A 19,567-nucleotide genomic window follows, 5' to 3' on the forward strand; every position below is an offset into this window, starting at 1 on the left:
TCAAGAATCATCTAGTTTGAGTTTGATTCCAAGATGTCTGATTTCCCTAATTTGATACCCAAGAAATCCTTAGATAAGATTATCACCAATGATAATGGTCATCATCAACAACAACAAAAAGAAGATGATTTGGATACTTTAGTTGATGATTCATATTTACATTCAAAACCAACTAGTGTAGTGTATACTCCTGGTTCTAGTCACTTATCATCAAGCTACCACCATCATGATACCACAACACTTGTTGACGGACAAGAGGGGAGCAGCAGTAGTTCAAGAGGACTTACTCCTCGTCAAAAGAAGACGGTTGATGCATCGGTTCAACAATTACATTATAATGAGAATAGAATTTGTTTGGATCGAGCAATAAATCAAACTATTGAATTAATGTATGAATTATCTGAAGAGAATAAACAAAGACCAATATTTTATCCAACTGAAATTGAAGATGATAATTCGATTTTATTGAATTCACCAAAAGCTCATTTAGCTTTAGTGAGACAAAATTTATCACTTAAATCTTTGAATAAATCAAAAATAACTGAAGATGATGATAGTTTAGAAAAGGATTTACCCGAGTTTAAGATTTTGAAATTGAATTTAAAGATTGGAAGTCATCATGATAATGTAATGGCAAATTTAGATAAGAAATCAATTGCAAGTTTATTAGAAAAGAAATTACAACAACAAGTGAAATATTTATTAAATTTGAAAGATAGAGTCGATGATACAAGTTCTAAAGTATTTGTTACTGGAGATTTGAATTCTGGTAAATCAACTTTTTGTAATGCATTATTGAGAAGAAAAGTATTACCAGAAGATCAACAACCATGTACTTCTGTCTTTTGTGAAGTTGTTGATGCAAGTAAAGAAAATAATAGTTTGGAAGAAGTTCATGCAATCCCAATTGGGAAAGATTATAATATTCGNGAGAAGAAAAGTATTACCAGAAGATCAACAACCATGTACTTCTGTCTTTTGTGAAGTTGTTGATGCAAGTAAAGAAAATAATAGTTTGGAAGAAGTTCATGCAATCCCAATTGGGAAAGATTATAATATTCGTGATGAATCAACTTATGAAATCCATCCAATCAAGAATCTCGAGGATCTTGTTTATGAATGTGATTCTATATCAGATAACTTTCATATACATAATCTGGTGGCTAGTAAAGTTCTTTCAATACTACATAATGGTGTCATAGATATAAAATTAATCGATGCCCCAGGATTAAATATGGATTCTTATCAAACCACCCAAGTTTTCTCAAGACAAGAAGAAATTGATTTGGTTGTATTTGTAGTAAGTGCCGAGAATCATTTTACGTTATCAGCTAAGGAATTTATCGCAGCTGCTGCGGCTGAAAAGAGATATGTGTTTATTGTGGTTAATAGATTTGATAATATTAAGGATAAAGAAAAATGTAAGAATCGAATTTTGGATCAAATCAAGAATCTTTCACCTGATACATATAAGGATGCCAAAGAATTTGTTCATTTCGTAAGTGCAACCGATGTACTTGAAGATGGCGAAGGTGGTGGTGGTGGTGGTGATGATGGACCAGATGATGGAGGAGATGACGATGGTCATCCTGATCATCCTGATTTCGATCTTCTTGAAGCTTCCTTACGTAAATTCATATTGGAAAAGAGATCAATTTCGAAATTATTACCGGCCAAGAATTATTTAGTTAATATTTTGAATGATTTGGAAACATTATCACATATAAATGAAAAGATATACAAGAATGAAAAATTAGAAAAATTACAAGAATTGAATACAAAAGTCCAACCTAAATATAATGAGATTGTTAATAAATCAGGTAAGATTTGTGATTCTATAAATTCACTTATTGAAAATACATGTAGTGAAATTTATGATCTTACCAGTAAAGAAATAACAAGGGTGGTTAATAATCTCGGTGAGAAACCAGTGGTTAAATATGGAGGATTACAATATTTATTTGAATATGCCCGAGAAAGTCAAAATGCCATGATGGATATAATATTTGATACTGTTTCCAAATGTGAAGAAACAACTAAACAAATCACCACTGAAAAAGTTGATGAAATTATTAAATATGGTCAAAATACTCTTGGAGAAGAATTCTTGAATGATAAAGTATTTAAATCTGATTTAATGTTTACCAGAAAGAAAGATACTATCGGTAGACAAATTGATGATAGTATTGAAATCTTAGATTTCTTTGATCCAAGTTAACTAAGTACAAATAACAAACAACCATAGGGACTTCCTAAGTAATCACGATCCCGACACCAAATCAATTATTTCAACCCATTATCTATCCTTACATCGGTCCCCACCAATGCAGTCGCATTGAGAGATCAAATCCCCCTGCAAATAACCTTACACACTATCTATTCCTCGGGGAAATTGTTAACTACTGGTGCATTGATTCATAAATGTTATCAATTCTCGAGATATTTGACACCAAATGTTTTGAAAAAAGTTGCTATTCCTATTGTGATTGGTATTTCGGGATTCACGATTTATTATTTAATCAGTGATATTCCCAATGCGTTACCTAGGAAACAAGCTAGGAAGATTAAGAAAAAGATTGTTGAATTGGAATATAGTCATCAAAATGCGGTAAGAATGTCTAGGGAATGTCGACAAGTGTTGAATTATCCAAATAGGCAAGTTATGAATAATTTCCAAACAACTCTTGATAAGAGGATTAATGAAAAGAATGAATTAGAAAAGTCAATTAAGGATGCTGAATTAAGTTTTGGATATTTCCATAACTTATTGAAAAAAATACAATATCAACAAGGAAAATTAAATGAGATTGATTTAGAGAGTGTTCATCTTGTGGATTAAAACTAATTAATTTATGTAAATTGTTTTTTATTATGATTTGTGTCCCCCTTTTGTATATAAAACTTATGAATAATAATAACCTATTTATGTGTTTACCTTCTCTTCTTTCTTTGATAATAAATAAGAATTAAATTAATGAAAAATACCGCAAAACATAATATAATACTCAATTCAAATGCTTGTTTATAACATCCATTACCCAAATAACAAATCCCAGTCTTTGCATCAGTATTTCCATCATAAATCTTTCCAAAATATTTATTCAACACATATAAAGTAATCAAAGGTCCAGTACATATCAAACCCCAAGTTGTTGAAAAAGTCCTAGTCCCGAATTTATCAGCAATAATCGCAGGATATGTTCCAAACACCAATCCATAACAACCCCCAACAATAGCCGATGTCACCGCCACCAATAAATGATTAGACACATTCACAATCAAAAGATATTGTCCCACGCTCATTAATATAATTGTGAATTGTACGATCCAAAGTCGTTGGATTTGAAATCGTTTATGTAAATAATCACTCACGAATCCGGCAATTAATCTGCCGGAAAATGACGCAATTGAAATCACAGACACTTGAATTGCTTGAAGATGTTCTGCATGCGGGTCAATTGGTGTACCTCCACCACCTCTTTTGATATGAGTGGTTGGTTGTTTTCCATAATAATATTGGGCGGTGACGATGAATCCAACACTATAGATGTACATTTGTCCTATTCCGCTGATGATTGAGACTATGAGGTAGTCGGTTAGGAATATTTTGTCGGTTAATCGACGTTTCATTACTGCCCATGGGGCTTTTGATTTCTTGGAGGAATTGGTTGATATTGGAGATGGTGTGGTGGTGGCAGATGCAGCAGCTGATGATGAGCCTGTTTGGGTTTGTGTTGCTGTTTGAGTTTTAAGTTGCAACACTTGAGATGATAAGTTTGGATTAGATATACTCAAAGCATTGATTGTATTCTCTCTGGTTGGAGGTTTTATTGAAGATACAGCTGAGGGTGGTGGTTGTTGAGGGGTTATGGTTGAATTACCAATCGATAATAAACTTGATGCTTCTGATTCTGAAGTTGCCCCTGGAGTACGTTCACCTATACCCCAGAATGCTAATGATCCACTTAAAGATTCTGTCCGTTGTATTGAACCTCCATCCAGTGCTTGTTCTGGATCAAAGGATTGTTCAGTAAGTAAAGAGAGTTGATCCTCTTGCGTGATAAATGGATCAACATTCTTCAACCATCCTCTACCCTAGGAAACAAGTTATAGGGGTGGAAGTAGTAGTAGTAGTAGATTATCAATATAAATGTGGACAAAGAATGAACCAAAAAATGCTACTGATCCACAAAATATTGCCAAAAATAACAATAAATCCCCAGCACTATGACTGAAAAACGTAGCTGCAATGAATGAATATATAGTTGCGGCAAATCCATATGCACTTACTGGTAATGCCGCGGCACTACCTCTATGATTTGGGAAATTCGCGGTTGCTGCTTTAATAGTGGAAAAGAAAGCTGTTATTGATCCCAGTCCAGCCAATATCATTAATAAACATATAACCCACATATTGGCATATCTATGTTCATAAACTTTATGCATTCCGAAATAACTGAATAAAATACATATTGAACCCATCATGATACTACGTTGGGGACCAAAATGATCAATTAAAAACCCACCAAACAAACCACCTACACTTGTACCTATTGTAATGGAAAGGGATATGGTTGCAGAATCAGATGTAGTGAGACCAACTCGTTTAACTAGTTGAGGTGAATATACTCCATATAAATAAGGAGTACCTGAAGCGATTGCAATTAATACTGATACTCCAAGGGAAAGCAATCTTCCTCGTAAATGAGTATCCTGTGAAGTTGTCATTGTATTCTTTTTTATTATTGTATTAAATGTTCGTGTGTCTATGTTATTCTGAATCTATAGTGTAATCTAGTATGTGTATATCTATCTATCTAGCAGTGTATAGTATAATCTATATGATGATGATATGTATAAATCTATAAATAAATTGAATGATCTTTAGTTGCATAAATAAATAAATAAAATAAATGATAAGAAAAATAATAATTTAATTGTTGTATGGGACAAAAAGCAAGCGAACTGTAAATATAAGGGGGGGAGTAACGTAGTAAGGAGCTACCATGTGAAGAATTCAATGTACATAATCCAATTAATTATTCAATTGATATAATATATACGTTATGAATATTAGAATATGAAACAATTGTTAGTTGGAAGGTTAGTAATATAAACATTGTAGTAGTAACTCTCCCCTATTCAATGGAATGTATGAAATCTTTCTTTGGTAATCAGCTTTCAAGTGTTGCGTAAAATACCAGATGAATGTCACTCGACATAGGAACATTTATATAAGGAATTAAACAAATATCAAAGACGCAATGTAAAGCGCATAATGACATACTCCTTTCAAACAAGCCTCCAAGAAGCCAATTACAACTACAGAAGCCATTTGACTTTATAGTTTTCAGAATGGGCGAATTTGCGACACGGGAAACTTTGGTAGGGAAATCTATTTCCTTGGCTAGCCGCTCTTTAAATGACCTGGTCTGTTTAACTGAATTTCAACCTAGTATTACACTTTCTTCTACAAATTTACTCCATTTATCACATACCTTAATTAGAGATGTTCAGCTAATCATTGACTTGTTGCAAAAAACAGATTCAAATTCCTGTATATAAAAATCAAACCCTCACTCAATTTTCATCAACTTTTTTTTCTCTCTTTAAAATCTCCAACATAATTGACATTCATTCATTCATTCATTCATTGAAGAGTATCAACATAAAATTTAAATAGAAAATGACACGATTAGGCAATTCTGAATTCTTAAAAGAAATAACTAAAGTTTTATCTAAAAACAACGGGAAAAATTCCATATATTTAACTCAAAAAAGATTATCATCAGCATTACCTTTAGAACCAGTATCCAATTCAAAACCAACTGATTTACCTTCAAATGTAATTGAAACTAAAGGAGAGGATGACATTCCTGTTAATACTTCAACATATCCTGTGCTAATTAGAATAAGCTTAAATTCTAAAGATAATAGAAAAGATAAAAAAGATAAAATAAAATTCTCTACCGTGATTGAATCAAATAATTTAGATGTTTTCTGGTATAATTATATTCAAATTATAAAAGCTGGTTTTATTGGATTAAAGAAAAGGGAAAAGAAAAAGAGTAAGAAAAGTCATAAGGTTTCAAAATAAGTAAACTATTGTATATTATATTATATATCTTCAACTAATAATAATCCACTTGGATAGACTAAATCTACATCCATTATAAATTGATCTCTTTTATCAATTAATGATTGCCTTGGAGGTAATGGAGATGATAATTGAAATTTATAAGTTAATTTAAAGTTTTGAAATTTTTCACTAGCTTCATGTTCACTTAATGTTGATATTATTGATTCTGATAAATATCCTCGATTCATTAATTCAACATATATGAAAATATCTTCAATCTTCATTTCTTTAGGGAAATAAACAGTATGTCTAGTTCCATCTTTGCACTTAATTCCAATCTTGGCAGTATCACTTCTTTGATGAATTAAATCACGATATTTAGGCGCAATATAAACAAGATATTCTTTTGTCAATTTCTCAAATTCTCGTTGACGTTTCTTAGCACGATCCTTCTCCAATGATGCTTGATAATTCAATTCTTGTTGTTTAACCAAAAGTCTTGACATAAATTTATCCTCCAATTCTTGTCTAATCAATATTAATTCATCTTGATACTTGGCAATCTTCTTCTTAAATTTATGATCAATTAACCCATTAGCATCGGCATCACCTTTCAACCCTCCTTGTAATCTGGATATTAAACTAATCTTTGCCGGCGTCTTAATTGGACCAGTAGGACTCATGGTGGTAGTTCTAGTCAAACATAACAATCCCAAAAATGGGAACTTAGTCACACAAAGACTATTTGCCAATTGATAAGCTTCAGGATTTGTCAAATCTCCACCCCATATTATCATATTTGGATCTTGGAAAAGATTAACAAATTCCCGATTAATAATAATCTTATTAAATATTTGATTTGAACCTTCATTACGTGAATTAGTTAAATAGATGAATAAATATTTTGCTCTATTCGTGGCCATATATAATGCTTGAGTATAACTACCTTGGAAAAATGGTGGTAATGCATCCATGGGATTTAATGTCACGGGTAAATTATCTTCCAAATCTCGTATAAACCGATGTGCTCTATCCGTAGGATCAATAACTTGTTTAGTAGTTGCCGTAGATGTGAATGATGAAGTTGTGAATAATAAACTGATTACTTTTCCTAATATTCGGAATAAAATAAGCACGAGAATTATAATTGGTTGAATGATGAAATAGATGATCCAATTGGGTATTTTACGAAGTGTAGCTTGTATTGTTTGTGAATTGAAATAGTTTCGATTTCTTGGTTCAACTGATTCAACGGGATATGCACCTGGTAATGTACTACTCGGTACATCATTACTATTATTGGATACTGCTTGATATCCTCCTCTTACTTGCCTTGTGGGTAATAAGCGGCTTAGCCATATAGGAATTGATGACATGATTGTTGTTGGTAGCGGTAGTTGTAGATAGAAGAAGAAGAAGAATAGTAAGGGTTTGATAAATGGTGATTCATTTGAGCATAAAATAAATTTGCCATTGTACACGATTTTTTCTGATCTTATCGAGGGAGTGTTGTGCTACCATATTAACAATTGATCGCCCTTCTTCTTCTACACCACAAACAAGACAACGCATATATATACTCCCTTCAAAGATGTACCCTAGAAGATACTGATATTACTGTAGTGTCCATGTTGGTGGTCTCATATTTATTAAGTTTCTGACACAATGTTGCAAATAATTTTTGCGACCAAGAACACTAGTTGCAAATTGATTATTTACTGAGTGCTAGATTCAGTTAACTTAACGATTGTATTCAAGAAGTTGTATAATGGCTTCAGTCTATTCTAAGAGTAATGATATACTGAATCTATAGATAGAATAAATAAGAGAAACCGAAAGTAGAGCGCTGAATCATAATAAGCAAAATAGGAGGATCAAAAATGACTACTAACTACAGCATTTATATCGCAAGTATTGACATTAAATATTGTATTAAAGCCCACTTATAGTTGCATTCCAAAGAATATACAAGTGTTGCATTCTTATTTGAAGCAGCAAAATCATAATTACATTGAGTAGCCACTACCTTAAAAAGCTATTAATTTTATCGAGGAGAAATTACCTAGAGGTTCTTGTATATATAATTATGACTCGCATATGAACACTTGTGTGATATCTGCAACTAATAAATAAACACACTCTTAACTTAAATCTCAAAGAGAGAGAGGGTTAGGTTGTTCCAGAAGCTTTGCAATTGTGGTGTTTCCTGATATGAAGAAATTATTAGAAAAAGAACGTTATCTTCCGAGCAGCTTATCTCAATTGATGGTTATTAGGATAATATAGGAGACAAATCCTAGAAAATAAGCTGAGAATTGATCATCTCACTAAGCAAGTATACAGTGAGACTGCCAGTCATATTCAAATATTTTGTTCTAAGATTGGTTGCAAAATTCTTAATTAATAAAACACATCACTTATCAAAACCTTACACAAAACGTTGTATTGCATTTCCGGAAAAATATGGTACATCTCAATTCTATATCCTCATATTTCTTTATCACCGAAAACACCTCTTTAACAACAGAGACGGAATCCTTAAAACCATCAATTAAGAGGGTCTTTCTTGTTTTTAATTTTAATAATTTCTCTAAAAAAGTATTTTGCGCTTTTTTGGTGGGACAAACGCATCACCTCCATCAATCAACAGGATTGACACAAAATGGTACAGAAAATGTCGTTTATCCTTCAGAAAAAAGGGGGATCAAAATTGGTGAATATCCTGATGATAAGAGGGGTTATTTTCTATGAAGACAAACAGTAGGCACACGCAGCTGCAGATTTTTGGTGGAGGGACTGGTGATCTTTGTGAGACCAATGAGAAAATGGTTGCAAAATTTAAGACACCTAAATATTAAAATACGCCTAACAGAATTATAACACCTTTACACTGAATTCTTTCAATTTAAACGTCTAATTCTTTAGCAGACGGGAAATTATATACTTTGAATCTCCAAATATGGTCACAACCCCAATGATATATTTTTGCAGATAAATTACAAAATAATTACTAAAGCACAAGAGAATGAACAATATGTTCTACAGTCGTTGAATATTTAACTCAATCCATCCACAGTACTTGGATATAGATTGGATCAAATCCCAATGGTTTTACGTTATCTTGTAGCCCAATTTTGATTTTTTGGACCTTTGAGCTACCTTCACATAAAAAAACAGTGTCTAGTGAACGGCATACTTTCGCAACTTCGGTGGGACACCAGTGAATATTATTATTAGAATTTATCTCAAGAACACACTGTAGGGTACAACAGCAAAGGCTTTTAGCACGAAAATGAAGTTCGTTTGCCTACTAGTTTTGGCTGCAAAATGGTAATTAAACGCTTGTTGATAGAACCATTTTTGTGTCACGAAAAATTGGACAAAAGTCACGTGTTGAAGGTCACGTGACCAATTTTCTTCAACAAGAAAGCGGTTTTAGCTCAGTTGGGAGAGCGTCAGACTGAAGAGATTCAGTCACAGTTTAATCTGAAGGTCCTGTGTTCGATCCACAGAAATCGCATTCTTTTTTGTTTGAATTCTTTTTATCATAATTACCTGAGAATAATCAACTATTAATCTGATAGTTGTGTTTTAAATTGACGGGAAATTTTTTGATCATATAAAAAAAGTGTGTTAAGGATCTTCTTCGTGTTTAAAAAATTATGAAGAAAAAAATTAAAAATAAAAATTCCCCCATTGTCAATTCCTAATTAGGAAAAACATCCAAACTTCAATAAAACAGGTGATTTTTCTTTTCTTCAGCCTTCTCACCCCCCGTCCCCCCAAATTTCACATAGTTAACAAATCATCTTCTACAATAATTCTCTCCCATCTCTTACTCTCCTTACTAAGAATTATCCTTGTTAAAATTCACATTCTAACACGCCCCGTGTAACATTGTTCTGATAAAATTTTTAGTACTTGGCATTACACCTCCATACATTGTCACAAACAATCAAACTATAAATAAATAAGGAATAGCCCCAGAGCGAATGACTGAACGAGAAAAAACCAAAGCTCAATATATTTTGAAATTATTAGGACGTAAACGTAACCCAATTTATACAGTAAGTTCAGCCACGAGCCTTAATTCAGCAGCATCTAAAGCAACAGCAAGTGATTTTGAAGATATTTCCGACCTAGAAAATATAATGTTAGAACTGGCCTTCAATCCCGAATTTCATTTCAATCCCATCGACCCACCAATTAAAGATGGATATAAATCACAAACCACAATTCTGCAAGAAGAAACAGAATTATCGATTTTGGAAACATATATCAAAAACCCAGAATTGATCCTTAATACTCCACGTCATTTACAATTTGTGATGGAGGCTCTATATGGTACTTTCCCCGGATTGTATCCCTTGGATGCCAATCACCCTTGGATGGTCTATTGGTTAATCAATTCCTTCAAATTATTCACCGGAGATGAAAGATTGGATCAAGATACTATTGAATTAGTCAATGAAAAAATCTCCCATTGTATTGTAGACGATGGTAAGGGAGGAATTGCCGGTGGTGCCAATCAATTAGGTCATATCGCAAGCACATATGCGGGAATCCTTTCACTTGTCGACGTTGGAAATTATAGACTCTTGAACAAACTTAGACGAAACTTATATGGATGGTTTATGTCCCTTAAACTTCCTAATGGATCTTTTGCCGTTCATGAAAATGGTGAAAGTGATGTTCGGTCCTGTTATTGTGTTCTTGTCATTGGATCCTTGTTGAATATCTTGACTCCGGAATTGACTGATGGTATTCAGGATTATTTGGATTTATGTCAGACTTATGAAGGTGGGTTTGCTGGTGTTCCTAATACTGAAGCCCATGGAGGATATTCCTTTTGTGCATTGGCTAGTTATTTCATCTTGAATAATGATGTTGAAAAGATCAAGAAGTCAATTCATTTGGATTCATTGATTGAATGGACAACTCAAAGACAGGGTTCAATTGAAGGTGGATTGAGTGGGAGGACAAATAAACTTGTGGATGCATGTTATAGTTTTTGGATTGGAGCTTTGTTCCCCATGTTGGAAGTTTTGACTGATAGTAAAGAGTTATTTGATCGTGATGGATTATATCATTATATTTTGAGAGTGGCTCAAGAGAGTAAGAATGGTGGGTTTAGAGATAAGCCAGGTAAATCGGTTGATTTTTATCATACTAATTATAGTTTATGTGGATTAAGTGTTTGTGAACATTTAATCAAATTGAAAGATGATTATGCTAATGACGATGTACCATTGGCTTATAAATTAGATGCAGCTATTCCACATAAAGATGATATACATAAATTCCCTCAATTATTCAATGTTGATAAGTATACAGTTCCAATTAATCCAATATTTGGAATACCCGTTGAAGCTGTAGATGCATGTAGAGATCATTTCATCAAATTGGACAGTGAATAAGAAGAGCACACTACAGGGCAATTTACAAAGCATGATTTTTTTTATATTTTATCTAAAAACCAAAAATGAATACTAAATAGAATATGTTTACCAAATAACTTTTTCTAAAAACCAATATGAAACAATACAAAACCCAAATAATTAATAAATTTATAAATACAAAACTCGTTCTTTCTCTATCTAGATCTAACAGGCGATCTAATTACCTGCAGAAAATAATCAACTTCAGCTCCACCAGTATTCCCATCATACATCACCTTCTTTGGGAACTCAAATGGAAAATCCCCAGTTCCATTCTTCTCTATTGAATTAATAAGCTCATAATTAGTATCGCTCATAGCACCACAACCACTCCCACTCACTAACGCTTCCTTCATCATCTTCCTCTGTTGAAACTCACTCAAATAATGCAAGAAAATCTCATAGCACACAATATATTGATCCAAATTCTGCACCATTGACAACCGTTGTCTTCTTTGATGTTGAACCAATGACAATATCAAATCTTGATCAGTATTCAAAGTGACATCACTATGATTACGCATCGCCAGGATTAGGCTATCGATGGTAATGTAGACCCCTGTTCTTCCACAGCCGGCTGAACAATGAACCAAAACGTTTTTGGAAATGGATGGATGATTGGAAACTAGGTGGTTTTTATATTTGATTAAATCTAATAATGAGTCGAAATTCTGTGGGACTCCGAAATCTGGCCAATGGAGATAATGGAAATGAAAAACCTTATTATTTATTTTTCGAACGATATATGATTCGGTAGTATGAATGATCTGGACAGAATCGACATATTTGGAATCGAAATAATTGATGGGGGTTGAGTCTAGATTAATAATCAAACCAATATTTTCTTGTGAGATAACCCTCCAGAAATCGTCAATGGTTGAAGAGAGTGGGTTTTGAGTAGCAACATAGGTGAATGGATTTGGGAGGATACTCTTACTATCAATGAAATTACCATTGAAATAATCATCCAGGCCATCAATATCCATAGATGAGGCAAGCTTGACTCGTGAATGTTCATAGGGCCAGATATTCTTATATCTATTCTTAAAACCATACTCAACACCTTGGGGCATCATATATTGAATCCTCTTGCATGATTCACAACACGTTGTTCCTGGTTGTGCTGGGGATGCTGGACGTGCATATATATCCAGTAATGGATTAAAATTGGATGCAAGTGTACGAAGTCGTTTCCTCTCTTGATCTTCGATTGTTTCGAATTGGTGGTTGAAGTATTGGATGATTGATGAGTTATCTTGATTGATAAGGAATTGTAACCAATTGGGAAAGTCCATGCCGTAGTCTAGATCACCTGGAAATTTAAATGTATAAGTATATGATGAACTGTTGGTAGTGGTGGTTATAGGATGCAGTGGATTGTTCTTTTTAATGGATCTAACGAACTTGGTTTTAAAGTTTGTGGCTGAAGGTAATGTGAACCCTGACAAACTTGCAGCTTTCTTTTTGTGTACTTTATGAGGAGATCCAAAGATTGGTGGTGTCGCAGATATTGGGGCAGTAGCTACATCAGTTATGATTTGTTGAGTATCAATTATGGTAGTATCTAGTACTGATTGAAAACCACCTTGAAGAACAGATGTGTTAAATCTATCATCATATTTATCAAATCTTAAAGATGTTTGATATAATGAAAATGATACACAGCCTTTAGATGAACATTGATCATAGATTAGTATTGAAATATTGTCACCATTAGCATCTTTGTCAGTTAATTTACCAACGAGGAAGTCTTTTTGATATTGCAGCAAATTAGTTGCAAAATTTAACATATCCAAAAGTGTCATAGAAGTTCTCTTCAAAAGGGTAGTTGGAACACAAATATTGATTGCCGAAGCTATTCTTGATTTTGAATATAGATTGTATGGCCTAACATCAAAAATAAAATCAAATGAAGTGGCGGTTAAACTTAATGGATCTTGTAGATGAATGGATGGTGGCAAAAATGTGAACGTAGTAGTTAGACTTGGTGAAGGTGAACAAACAAATGTTGAATTGCCACTGGGGGAGGTAGTGGTACAGTTGGTTCTAGGAGCATTTGTTTTAAGTACATCTATTGATAATCCTGGTTTAGAAGATCGCCTGCGAAATAGCAGGGGTAGTATACTAGATGTAGTAACATTAGTAGTTGGTATATTAATGTCTTTATCTGGAGTAGTACTAGTAATAGTAGTTATGATATCTGGATTCATTTGTGTGATATAAGATTAGTAATATAAGTTATAACATTCAAGTAAATTGGAAACGTGATTACTTTATTATTATTATATATCTGACGATGATATGAGACGGGGTATAAAGGGTATAAAGGGTATAAGGTGATTACAAGATAAATAATAAGATGATAATAAAAGTTACGTAAGAAGAAAAGAAGGTGATGCAAGTTGAAAGATGATGAATGATGAATGATGATTAAAAAAAGATTGGCAATAGTATTTTATTATGAGGTAACTGTTAGTAGTAGGCTGAATTGGCTGAATTGGCTGAACCGAATAAAAATTATAAGCAAAACGTAGCAATGACGTAATGACGTAATGCGAAGAAACAAAAAAAGTACATAGCCAGGCAGAAAGATGACTTCAAAACGGAAGAAAAAAGAAACTTAAGGAAAACAAATCATTCCATTAGGCATTTTGTATACAGTGTCAGTCATAGTGCATTTCGTATATTAAAATCCACCGCATGATGTCCTAGAACCATGGGGACACGTTATCTCCCATGTTACATCAAGAATAATACAGGGTTGCACTATCTTTTTGAAATAGTCAATATGTAAGACTAAAATTGTTGCATCTGAAAAAACAAGAAACCCTAAAAATAGAACACACACCCCTTAATACTAAACAGGACACAAACAAAACTCCTTAAGAATTGCATCGTCATGATCTTCTTCTAATCATAGCCTCGACTTTAATGACAGGTACAACAACAATGCTGGTATCCCCGGAACAATTAATGTTATTTTCTTTTTTGTGTAACGCATCTCGCTTAATTTTTTTTCCGTGATTTAAACTTTATTTTTGTGGCGCAAATTTATTATCAACCATTGTTTATCATGTCAGACTATCGTGGCGAAGCGAAATGACCCCAAGGTTATAATAAACACATACTACCGGATAATTGCGTTCGCACCTATGGGCACAATGAAATACCCAAACAGGCTAGAGAATTATTATCGTCGTCGTCATAATAATTTTTTAATAATTTAAGGTTGATTTCCATCTCACTTTTTGTGACATATCTGGAGATACGTTATTTATTATGACATAAGACTACATACGCTTCTATGACATAAGAATCCCTGCACAGCTTCATTATAATTCTATTTCTATTTCTATCTAAAAATATACAGCCAACTATCATTAGACAACCACTTCCTGAATACATAACAAATACACCTAGGATGTCTGATTCTCTATGTTTCTTTCAATAGTTCTAACCATTTTATTGACTTCCTCCATCTGCACCCCAGATTGCTCATAATGCATCTCCTCAAATTCAATTTTTTGGGCTCGAGCCCTTGTAGCAGCTTTGGTGGCCCGAATCAAAAAAATCACCATAAGTATGTATGGTTTTAACTTAGGCTTAGCATGGGACTTGGCTGGAGGGGCCGTCGAGATAACATCTGTCTCAAGCTGCAGGAGCATTAGGGCTGTGGTATCTTCGATTTCCGATGGTTGTTGTACGCGAGACTGGGGATTGTCAGGATGGCATAAAGCCGTTGTATCTGTTTCATTTTCTTCCTCTTCTCCTTGGTTTAGCAAAAAATCCGTAGATGGAATTTCTAAAGAATACTCGGTATCATGATCAGGAGAAAGTAAGGGAGCATCGATATCCTCATGCTTTACCAGCACTCCCTTTGACATGCTTAAGAAACGATACAGCAGTCGTAATCCATCATACTTCTGGTGAAGCAATTCCATATCATGTTTAAGCATTCTATATCTCTTGAAGCTTGTCTTCAAGGCATCCTTGAAACGCGACGCTCTAAAAAACGCCGTCTCCAATTCCTCTTGTAATTCCTCCACTTTAGCATCGTCAAGATCAAGCTGCTCTTGTTCTTTCAATCGTTGGATTTCCGACTCATATTTCCTCTCCATCTTTCCAATCTTGTCATAATATTCATTGGTTAATTTCCTTTGATTCATTTGGAATTCGTCGATAATATCTTGACGTTCAACAGCAGCCGATGCCAATTGAATCTTTTGATCTTCAATTGTTCTGCGTTGGACTTCGATCTCATGTCTATCGGCCCGAAGTTGCCCTGCTTGTTCTTGTACTTGATCCTCTAGGGCCCTTATTTTAAGATCTTGGGCCTGTATTTCTTGTTGCAATAATCTTATTGATTCGTTCGAACCAGACGGATTATCAAGCATGTCACCAACATCCAGCTGTGGCCGTTGGAAACTTGAAACTTGGGATGCAACATTTCTCTTCCCATTTATAGCTGCCATAGAGGCAACAGGTGCAGGAATACGAGAAGGAGAAGCACGAGGAGTAGAAGCAGCTGGAGCTGCAGCAAAAGAATCATCGAGTTTTGCACTAGGGGTAATTACTTGAACTCCATCCGACCTGGGAAAGCTATGCTTTATCAGTCTGGTTTTATGGACGTTCTCTCTTAATTCGTCCCATTTTTCTTTATGATGTTGAATATTCTCCTTGTCTTCTTCATATTGATGTGGTTGTTGCTTGTTTGGTGATTCAAGACGAAGGTATTGCTTTTGTCGTTGTTGCTTTTGTTGTTCCTCTTTTTGCTTTTGCTTTTGTTCTTGTTGCTGTTGCTTCTGCTGTTGCAATTGCTGCTGCTGTTGTTGTTGTTGCTGCTGCTGTAAGTGTAATTGTTGTTGTTGTTGTTGACGTTTTTCTTGAGGAGGTTGCTGTTCTCGCTGCTGTTGTTGAACCGGTGACTTTAGAAAATCTAACCCCATATCATAATCATCCTTCTCATTCAAGATTATATTCATTGTGTGATCCCCAATGAGAGGTTCTTCATCCGAATCAATCATCTCTCTATTTTCGCGTATAAGTTCTCGTAGCTTATGCTTCAGTATTTGGATGTCCATTTTTTTGTTATGCCTATACTTTTCATATTCTCGTCTTTTAAACATAATTGAAACTTGTTAGTGTTGCTTTAAATTGATTTGAATTGATTTGAATAAAAGAACGCTTGTTGAAAATAAATTAGACGCGTTAAAACTTTTACAACCAAATTTGATTTTATTATTATTTTTTTTTTTGGGTGAGTGTCACAGTTTAAACTACGAAGATTTAAATGTGTATATGCAGGCGTAAAGGGAAAGTGCTTCACTTAATCTTTACTCTCTGATGGCGTATATGTAATGGTGCTGATATTGGGGGATATGTGATAAATGTAGATGATGTCGAAGTAGTTAATTCGCCACTAACGGCCTAACCATACCGATGGTCAGACTTAAGACTTTTGATATTTGCTCTCTTATTAAATCGTTCGAAACGTAATTTATTGATAATAAACAAAACTATAAAAACATATAAAACAGAAGAAATGTAGCTTGTTAAATACCAAGCATACTTTAAACAATTAACCTCAAATTACCATATTTGCAATACAATTATAATTCCACAATATTATTTATTTAAAACTTGTAACAATGACACTTGATTACACTTGACTCAAATCGCTCAGATTCTAAAGTAACGACATCCATGTCGTGATGTCGCAGAACTGACTTTTATATAGGCAAACGTCGTAAGTGCAGTCAGTACCGTGACAGTGAGAGAAATTTAAAAAGTCAATAAAAATTTAAATGCTGCAAATCTTTCGTATTTATCTTTTAGTAGTTTTATATATCCAGTTAATATATTATACGCGGTATAACAACATACATAAGAACACACAAACAACCACCGATAAAGGAAAGAGATCTGTAGTTATATATTAAACTATATACCAGCCTAGATCCATCTATATTAGGGTGCGGTACATAAATTGAGAATGATAAGTATTACTAATTATAATAATAACCTCATAGAATAAATTATTCAAAATTAATTTATAAAAACCCACTCCGATATGATCAATTATTTTCTATTTGCTTATAAATTGACATCTACCAAAGCAATTCCCAAGGACGTGTAACATTGGCGTGCGAAAGAAGAAGAATCCCAATGAGGAAAGAAAGAAAAAAATAAAATCAGATCAACAAACTAAAACAAAACAAAAAACAAGGACCCCATATACGAGAAGCGATAAAAAAAAATCAATTAATTTCATCATCTACTGCTTTGATTGAAAGCATACTATAAGATTAACTATAAGTATTAGCAAATGACTAATAACAAAAAGCTAATAAGAAGACAGTCGTTAATATCCAAAATACAATCATGGCCATTTGATTTATGGTTGACTATAAATGAATATAGATTATCAATAGATTGGGATAATTATGCAACTACAATAGCATTACCTTTGGGTATATTAAGTATATGTACTTGTTTAATTATAAGTACTATCCTTAATTATTATCAATCTATTAATTCTAAATCAAACAATATCCTTTTTAATAGTGATTATCATAATTATGAGCAATTGAAGAGAAACTTACTCCTGAAGAAACCCATTTCCATTGCTGATCAAGATGATATCACTCCTTTTACTAGTACTGCAATTGGGTTATTAAATTTAATATATACCATTATTGCTGTTCTTGCAATTATCAATATGATACAAGTACTAACCACCAAGAGGAATTATGGTTTATTATATTGTAAACAAAAACCAAAATCAAAATCAGTTTTCAAATCTTCAATTGATCAAATATCATATGTCCTTGAAATTTTAGCCTTCTTATTAAAATTGTTTTGGAAAGATTCAGAAGAAGAAGATGTAACATTTGATGAAACTAATGAACATATTGGAGAAAATGAAATATGGCAATTAAATGTTTGGAATCCTCCATTATTTCAATTATATTTATCAATTGCATTGAATCCAATTAATATGTCCATAATCTCTTGCCTAACTCCAACCTCATCATCGTTGTTATCCATTATATTGTTGATTACGCTTATAACTGGTTTCAATTACATTTGGATAGACAAATATCAATCCTTAATTTCAGACAAACAAATAATCTACCAAGAAATGTTTCAAGAATATAACAATAAATTTGTGAAACCAAAAACAACAATCTTAAAAAAAGATGCTGTGATAGATGCGACAATGGGCCCATTCCATCTGGATGTATTAGTAGATAAAGAAGGATATACTTTTACAAAATCAAAAGTATTCACTACCCATGACATCAAAGGGAAACAAATCACCGAATATGGAGAACTGATCCCACCAACACCACCATCCAGGCACCAAAAACATCAAGCTCCACAAGATTATCTCAATGCCTTTGATCAAAGAAATCCATACATGTCCTACCAAGACAACATCAATCCGTACCAATTCTCAAGGCTACCAAGTTACAATCCCAATCCAACTCCACCACCACACGGTCAACATCAAAGAAATGATGACCGGAGTTGGATCACCCTGTCAACCCCCTATAAACCATTCAACCCCATTCCAATAGATAATTTCCCCCAAATGCTTCCTCTAAACCCACTTCCATATACACCTGACTTGAGAACATCCTCAAGTCCGAATAGGTTAGTTAATAGATCACATAGTTCCACAAGATCACCCAGTCCATCACACCATCGAGGAGGAGTTTCTCCTAGTTTGGGCCAACGAAGTTTTCTTCCCCTGGTTGGGAATAGATTGAGTCCAAATAGACCGAGTTTAGGATATTATGACGATGAAGATACTGAAACTGGAAGTAGGCGCGGTAGTATTGTGGACCAGCATCAACAACAACAAGGGTTTAGATCGCCTAGTCCGGTGAGAGCGTCAATGCTGGAGAAGTGGAAATCTCCTAGTCCCACTAGGAGACGTCCTTCTGATGTGAATTCTTCAAGACTGTGGAGATAGCGAATAGAGAGGAATAGAATCACTAATTAGTTAGATTTTTGTGTATGTTGTTAAATAGAGAAGGCACGCGAA

At 33.7% G+C, this 19,567-nt stretch overlaps 8 protein-coding genes across 8 annotated transcripts; 4 read left to right on the forward strand and 4 right to left on the reverse strand. All coding sequences in view use genetic code 12, as the record gives it.

Moving 5' to 3' along the window:
- Positions 1-33: 33 nt before the first annotated feature.
- FZO1 (mitofusin) lies at positions 34-2,839 on the forward strand (the record flags this gene model as incomplete). The annotated part of the gene is made up of 3 exons (XM_049407929.1): positions 34-940; positions 987-2,213; positions 2,331-2,839. The coding sequence occupies 3 exons, from the start codon at positions 34-36 to the stop codon at positions 2,837-2,839; spliced, it is 2,643 nt and encodes an 880-aa protein (XP_049266202.1).
- Positions 2,840-2,931: 92 nt separating this feature from the next.
- J8A68_000400 (uncharacterized protein) lies at positions 2,932-4,728 on the reverse strand (the record flags this gene model as incomplete). Its single annotated transcript, XM_049407940.1, has 2 exons — positions 2,932-4,077; positions 4,159-4,728. The coding sequence occupies 2 exons, from the start codon at positions 4,726-4,728 to the stop codon at positions 2,932-2,934; spliced, it is 1,716 nt and encodes a 571-aa protein (XP_049266203.1).
- A 958-nt stretch (positions 4,729-5,686) lies between these two features.
- Positions 5,687-6,097, forward strand: J8A68_000401 (RNA-binding signal recognition particle subunit; the record flags this gene model as incomplete). The annotated part of the gene is made up of 1 exon (XM_049407951.1): positions 5,687-6,097. The coding sequence occupies one exon, from the start codon at positions 5,687-5,689 to the stop codon at positions 6,095-6,097; it is 411 nt and encodes a 136-aa protein (XP_049266204.1).
- A 20-nt stretch (positions 6,098-6,117) lies between these two features.
- On the reverse strand, positions 6,118-7,455 carry J8A68_000402 (uncharacterized protein; the record flags this gene model as incomplete). The annotated part of the gene is made up of 1 exon (XM_049407962.1): positions 6,118-7,455. The coding sequence occupies one exon, from the start codon at positions 7,453-7,455 to the stop codon at positions 6,118-6,120; it is 1,338 nt and encodes a 445-aa protein (XP_049266205.1).
- Positions 7,456-10,071: 2,616 nt separating this feature from the next.
- Positions 10,072-11,496, forward strand: RAM1 (protein farnesyltransferase; the record flags this gene model as incomplete). Its single annotated transcript, XM_049407973.1, has 1 exon — positions 10,072-11,496. One exon carries the CDS (start codon positions 10,072-10,074, stop codon positions 11,494-11,496), a length of 1,425 nt encoding a protein of 474 aa, XP_049266206.1.
- A 176-nt stretch (positions 11,497-11,672) lies between these two features.
- Positions 11,673-13,727, reverse strand: PTP2 (tyrosine protein phosphatase; the record flags this gene model as incomplete). The annotated part of the gene is made up of 1 exon (XM_049407984.1): positions 11,673-13,727. One exon carries the CDS (start codon positions 13,725-13,727, stop codon positions 11,673-11,675), a length of 2,055 nt encoding a protein of 684 aa, XP_049266207.1.
- A 1,206-nt stretch (positions 13,728-14,933) lies between these two features.
- Positions 14,934-16,499, reverse strand: J8A68_000405 (uncharacterized protein; the record flags this gene model as incomplete). Its single annotated transcript, XM_049407995.1, has 1 exon — positions 14,934-16,499. The coding sequence occupies one exon, from the start codon at positions 16,497-16,499 to the stop codon at positions 14,934-14,936; it is 1,566 nt and encodes a 521-aa protein (XP_049266208.1).
- Positions 16,500-17,842: 1,343 nt separating this feature from the next.
- J8A68_000406 (uncharacterized protein) lies at positions 17,843-19,495 on the forward strand (the record flags this gene model as incomplete). The annotated part of the gene is made up of 1 exon (XM_049408006.1): positions 17,843-19,495. One exon carries the CDS (start codon positions 17,843-17,845, stop codon positions 19,493-19,495), a length of 1,653 nt encoding a protein of 550 aa, XP_049266209.1.
- Between the last annotated feature and the right edge of the window lie 72 nt (positions 19,496-19,567).

Source organism: Hemisphaericaspora subhashii (genome assembly GCF_019202705.1).
Source record: "Hemisphaericaspora subhashii strain CBS 10753 chromosome Unknown scaffold8, whole genome shotgun sequence".
NCBI classification, from domain to species: Eukaryota; Fungi; Ascomycota; class Pichiomycetes; order Serinales; family Debaryomycetaceae; genus Hemisphaericaspora; species Hemisphaericaspora subhashii.